At 49.0% G+C, this 6249-nt stretch overlaps 1 protein-coding gene across 8 annotated transcripts in view; it reads right to left on the reverse strand.

Annotated features, from left to right (window-relative positions):
• The window catches only part of PSPC1 (paraspeckle component 1), a 114549-nt gene extending 108900 nt beyond the window's left edge, over window positions 1-5649 (reverse strand). For 7 of the 8 annotated variants that reach the window (XR_002726055.3, XR_002726054.3, XR_002726050.3 and 4 more), the window contains exon 1: window positions 5004-5624. Coding sequence is in view for 1 of the 8 variants with exons in the window: in XM_023190645.3 (XP_023046413.1) it covers window positions 5004-5375 (372 nt within the window). In the remaining 7 variants the exon portion in view is untranslated. Of the gene's footprint in view, window positions 1-5003 lie in introns of all 8 variants that reach the window. The other variant, XR_002726051.3, reaches the window with a different exon arrangement.
• Between the last annotated feature and the right edge of the window lie 600 nt (window positions 5650-6249).

Raw genomic sequence — 6249 nt, forward strand, 5'->3', positions numbered from 1 at the left:
CTGGGCCGGGTGGCTCAAGCCTGTAATCCCAGCACTTTGGGAGGCCAAGACGGGCGGATCACGAGGTCAGGAGATCGAGACCATCCTGGCTAACATGGTGAAACCCCGTCTCTACTAAAAAAATACAAAAAACTAGCCGGGCAAGGTGGCGGGCACCTGTAGTCCCAACTGCTCGGGAGGCGGACCCAGGAGAATGGTGTAAACCCGGGAGGAGGAGCTTGCAGTGAGCTGAGATCCGGCCACTGCACTCCAGCCCGGGCGACAGAGCAAGACTCCGTCTCAAAAAAATAAAATAAAATAAAAATAAAAATAAATAAAATAATACAGACAGGCAGGATAAGAGGGCTCACACCTGTAATCCTAGCACTTTAAGCCAAAACAGAAAGAATCCTTGAGGCCAGGAGTTTAAGACCAGCCTAGGCAAAACAGCAAGACCTCGTCTTTATTCCTTTAAAATAAAAAATAAAATTTAAATAAAAGAAAATAAAATAGGCTGGGTGCAGTGGCTCATGCCTGCAGTCCCAGCACTTTAGGAGGCCAAGGTGGGAAGATCGCGAGGTCAGGAGTTGGGAGACCAGCCTAGCCAGCATGGTGAAACCCCGTCTCTACTAAAAATACAAAAAAAAAAAAAATTAGCCAGGCATGTGGCACGTGGCTGTAGTCCCAGCTACTCCAGAGGCTGAGGCAGAATCCCCTGAACCCGTGAGGAAGAGGATGCAGTGAGCTGAGACAGCGCCACTACACTCAGGCCTGGGCAATAGAGCGAGAATCCATCTCAAATAGGTAACTAAATAAACCAAATAATACAGCATAACAGCTATTCATGTAGCATTTACATTGTACTAGGTATTATAAGTAATCTAGAGATGATTTAAAGTATACAGCAGGATTGCATGGGTAATATGGAAAAACAATGCCATTTTTACACAGTATAAGGATTTGAGCATCTATGAATTTTAGTACTGGAGGAGGTCCTAGAATCAATCCCCCACAGATACTGAGGGATGATTGCATTCTAAACAGTCGTTTTGTTTATTGCTTTTAACTCACTAGTAATAGCAGTAGCAGTTAGTAAATGATCTGCCCACCTCGGCCTCCTAAAGTGCTGGGACTGCAGGCATGAGCCACTGCACCCAGCCTATTTTATTTTCTTTTATTTAAATTTTATTTTTTATTTTAAAGGAATAAAGACGAGGTCTTGCTGTTTTGCCTAGGCTGGTCTTAAACTCCTGGCCTCAGGGATTCTTCCTGTTGTAGCTTACAGTGCTAGGATTACAGGTGTGAGCCCTCTTATCCTGCCTGTCTGTATTATTTTAAATTGTTTCTTTCCCAAATGTTTTCTTTTCTTTTTTCTTTTTTTAACACAGAGTCTCTCCCTGTCACCCAGGCTGGAGTGCAGTGGTGTGACCTCCGCTCACTGCAAAAGAGATTTGTTTACTAAAAAGAGATGGGTACTTTCTTACCTAATACATCACATAATCCAACAACTCTCGAGAAGTAGACTTTAGAAACAGTCTTGAAAGTAAGAATAGGGCCGGGCGCAGTGGCTCATGCCTGTAATCCCAGCACTTTGGGAGGCCGAGGCAGATGCATCACGAGGTCAGATCGAGACCATCCTGGCTAACATGGTGAAACCCCGTCTCTACTAAAAATACAAAAAAAATTAGCCGGGCGTGGCGGTGTGCGCCTGTAGTCCCAGCTGCTGGGGAAGCTGAGGCAGAAGAATGGCGTAAACCCGTGAGGAGGAGATTGCAGTGAGCCGAGATCGCGCAACTGCACTCCAGCCTGGGTGACAGAGCAAGACTTCGTCTCAAAAAAAAAAAAAAAAAGAAAGAAAGAATAGGAAAAAATATGAAGACATTTCATGGGGTGGTAACATGCATATTTTGATAGGGGTTTGAGTTAAATAGACATATACATTTGTCAAAATTCACAAACCAGTGTGGCCAGGCACAGCTGCTCACACTTGTCATCCTAACACTTTGGGAAGCTGAGGAGGAGGGATCACTTAAGCCCAGGAGTTTGAGACCTGCCTGGGCAACATGAGAGAGACCTTGTCTCTACAAAAAACAAACAAAATTAGCCAGGTGTGGTGGTGTGTGCCTGTGGTCCCCGCAACCTGAGGGGGGCTGAGGTGTGAGGATCACTTGAGCCCAAGAAGTCGAGGCTTGATCAAGTGAGCCATGATCACGCCACTGCACTCCAGTCTGGGCACTCTGTCTCAAAAGAAAAAAAAATCACCAACCAGTACACTTAAAATTCGTGCCCTTTACTTATGTAAATTTTTTTTTTTTTTTTTTAGACGGAGTCTCGCTCTGTCACCCAGGCTAGAGTGAGTGGCCCAATATCGGCTCACTGCAAGCTCCGCCTCCCGGGTTCACGCCATTCTCCTGCCTCAGCCTCCTGAGTAGCTGGAACTACAGGCGCCTGCAACCACGCCTGGCTAATTTTTTTGTATTTTTAGTAGAGACGCGGTTTCACTGTGTTAGCCAGGATGGTCTCGATCTCCTGACTTTGAGATCCGCCCGCCTCGGCCTCCCAAAGTGATGGGATTACAGGCATGAGCCACCGCGCCCGGCCAAAAAAGATAACTTTTGCATAAAAATGTTCACCAAGTGGCGAGCTGTTTATCTAATGTCCAAAAAATAAATAAATGCGGCCGGGCGCGGTGGCTCAAGCCTGTAATCCCAGCACTTTGGGAGGCCGAGACAGGCGGATCACGAGGTCAGGAGATCGAGACCATCCTGGCTAACACGATGAAACCCCGTCTCTACTAAAAAAAATACAAAAATCTAGCCGGGTGAGGTGGCGGGCGCCTGTAGTCCCAGCTACTCGGGAGGCTGAGGCAGGAGAATGGCGGGAACCCGGGAGGCGGAGCTTGCAGTGAGCTGAGATCCGGCCACTGCACTCCAGCTTGGGTGATAGAGAGAGACTCCGTCTCAACAAAAAAAAAAAAAAAAAAAATAAATAAATAAATAAATGCATTTATAATATTCAAAATGTAATGATTATTTAACCCGAATTTTAAAGAAATTTCCCTATTTCGTTATTATCAGTAGTTGTGAATATCTGCCCTTCTCTTGAAGCCACTTACATGTTGAAATGTTTGCCCTAAAAATTACAGTCTCTTGGCTGGGTGCCGTGGCTCACCCTTGAAATCCCAGCACTTTGGGAGGCCAAGGCGGGTGGATCACGAGGTCAAGAGGACGAGACCATCCTGGCCAACATGGGTGAAACCCCGTCTCTACTAAAAATACAAAAATTAGCTGGTCGTGGTCGCATGCGCCTGTAGTCCCAGCTGGGAGGCTGAGGCAGGAGAATCGCTTCAACCTGGTAGGTAGAGGTTGCAGTGAGCCAAGATTCCCCGCCACTGCACTCCAACTTGGTGACAGAGCAAGATTTCGTCTCAAAAAAACAGTATCTTAAAGGTTTTAGAAGTACATTAATTTTTTAAAAAAGAAAAAAGTAATAAAAATACAGTACCATGTAACTACAATTTTCTCTACATATGAAGATTTTGTATGGTCCAGACAGAGAACCCAATTTTGAAAGTCAAAGCTCCAGGCCGGGCACAGTGGCTCACCCTGTAATTCCAGCACTTTGGGAGGCCAAGGCGGGAGGATCGCTTGAGCCCAGGAATTCAAAAGCCATCTGGGCAACATGGCGAAACGCTGCCTCTACAAAAAATACAAAAATTAGGCGGGCTTGGGGGTGCATGACTGTAGTCCCAGCTACTCGGGAGGCTGAGGTGGGAGAACTGCTTGAGCCCAGGAGCTGAGAATACGCCACTGCACTCTAGTCTGGGTGATAGAGCGAGACCCTGTCTCGAAAAAAAAAAAAAAAGGCGTACACCTTCACTATTTTTGTTTCGTTTTGTTTTGTGATCTCACCTCACTGCAGCCTCTGCCTCAGCCTCCCAAGTAACTGGGATTACAGGTGTGCACCACCACGCCCAGCTAATTTTTGTATTTTTAGTAGAGATGGAGTTTGGCCAGGCTTGTTCAAATTTTTAAAAAATATAAAGGAATCACAATTTTTGCATAAATTATTGGAAAACTTTTCAAAATTTAGATTACAAGAGAGTAAGCTATATTACTCTGATACTAGGGTATGTATCAGTAATTTATGAAGTAGTACTGTGTATCATCTATTCTCCCCCTATAAAAACGTGGAAATCTCCAGGATATTTGGTAGAAAAACACTGTATTTAAAATTAAACACCGTCCCATTACTGCAGATTAAACGGTGTTACTTGAGTACAGAGTTTGGGCACCTAAGCAGTTTGAGGTAAAAAGCAGGCTGCACTGAGGTGAGAAATAAAGTGGGAGTCCAACGCAGGAGGATCGCTCGTGCCCAAGAGTTCGAGACTAGCCTGGGCAACATGGCGAGACCCCATTTCTATTAAAATAAATAAATTTAATTTAGAAAGAAATAAAGTGGTCTACCCTTAAACGCATATAGGTGTCGTTGAAGCCAAGGATGGGGTGTGAATAATTGTTTAAGAAGCAAGTCTCCGGGAGAGACCCTCACGCCCAGTGACACGGCTGGTGCGACTGAAGCTTCCGTTCCAAACTGACGTTCAATTCGTTTCTATTATAGCACAATTTTTGCCTTGAAGAATTCTCATCCCAAAACGCCGCCCGCCCCTGCCCCCGGGCCCTTTCGGTACCCGGGCAACGGGGAACCCTGGAGCGCTCGCTACCTGAGCAGAGGGCACCATGCCCGAGCCAGCGCCGGGCAGCAGGCCTGCAGCCACCGCAAAGCACGATCGGCGCGCGGCGGAACGCGGCGGCCACCGAGAGCGCAGGAAACCCCGGGACCGCGAACTCGAAACCAAAGGGGAAGCGGCCAATCCCGCCCAGGGGAATCGATGAGGCCGAGGGCGCCACGGTTGCCACAGGTCACGGAGACGGCGTCCTAGGACGAGGGTGGCCTCAGCCCCACGACCCCGCGGCCACCCCGACAGCCCTTTTGTTCCCTCGCGCGGGCGGCCTGACACTCACCAGGCGGATGAAGCCGAAGCCACGGTCCCGGTTGATGAAGACTTCGCTGGGCTCGCCATAGCGTTCGAAGAGCCTCTTGAAGTCCTCCTCCGTGATGTCGGTGGGCAGGTTTCCCACGAAGAGGCGGCAGCGCTGCGTGTACGTCTTCTCGCCCGGCTTGAGGAAACTCTTGATGTCGATAGTGAACCCCATCTCCTCGTCCGGGTGGTCCTCCGGCGGCGCGGACACGGGCGGTGCCGGCTCCCCGGCAAGCGCGAGCGCCATGGCCGCCGCGGCCGCCGGCTCGCTCTCGCCCGCCGCGGACTCCAGGGCGCGAAGGCGGGCCGGGTTTTTCTCAATGCGCACTTGCTTCAGGTTTCCTCTTAACATCATCTTAGTGAGTTCGCCTCGGACACCGGATACAGGCCTAGATTTATATATAGTGTGTCTATATATATGTATACGTCTCTACAGAAACCTATGGCAACAAAATATCGACAATCGAGAGACCGCTATGTAGACGAGTCGGCAACTCGTCCTCCGCCGACTCACACCCGCGGCAGCCGCACATTCAAAATGGCGCTGCCACAAACTGCAGTTAGAAGAAGAGACGCCGGTGCAAGTCCCGCCCCTCCGCCAAAGCCGGCGCCGGAATGACGCGCCTGCGCATTCCCGGCACCAAAAAGGCCCGTTGGCTCGGACTGCGCGTGCGCACAACATTGCGCGTGCACTCGACAAACCTCCTCTCAGGACGGGGAAGATGCCCCTTTCCATCCTGCTAAAATAGCAGACTGTTGTTGGCTGTACTCTTGGGATAAATTGTGTGATGTGTGCAGCAGTGTGTGAAACTACAATGACTTGGGTAAACATCCTTACCCTTTTAGATATCAAGCTCAATTTTCTGTTTGTTTTGTTTTTTTTGAGACGGAGTCTCGCTCTGTGGCTCAGGCTGGAGTGAGTGGCGCGATCTCCGCTCACTGCAAGCTCCGCCTCCCGGGTTCCCGCCATTCTCCTGCCTCAGCCTCCCGAGTAGCTGGGACCACAGGCGCCGCCACCTCGCCCGGCTAGTTTTTTTCTTTTTGTATTTTTAGTAGGGACAGGGTTTCACCGTGTTAGCCAAGATGGTCTGGATCTCCTGACCTCGTGATCAGCCCGTCTCGGCCTCCCAAAGTGCTGGGATTACAGGCGTGAGCCACCGCGCCCTGCCCAAAATGTTCTTTATAAATAAAATACCTATTTATAATAAATGTGTTCCCTTGTTTTTTGT

The sequence above is a fragment of the Piliocolobus tephrosceles genome, chromosome X, assembly GCF_002776525.5.
Source record: "Piliocolobus tephrosceles isolate RC106 chromosome X, ASM277652v3, whole genome shotgun sequence".
Taxonomy (NCBI): Eukaryota; Metazoa; Chordata; class Mammalia; order Primates; family Cercopithecidae; genus Piliocolobus; species Piliocolobus tephrosceles.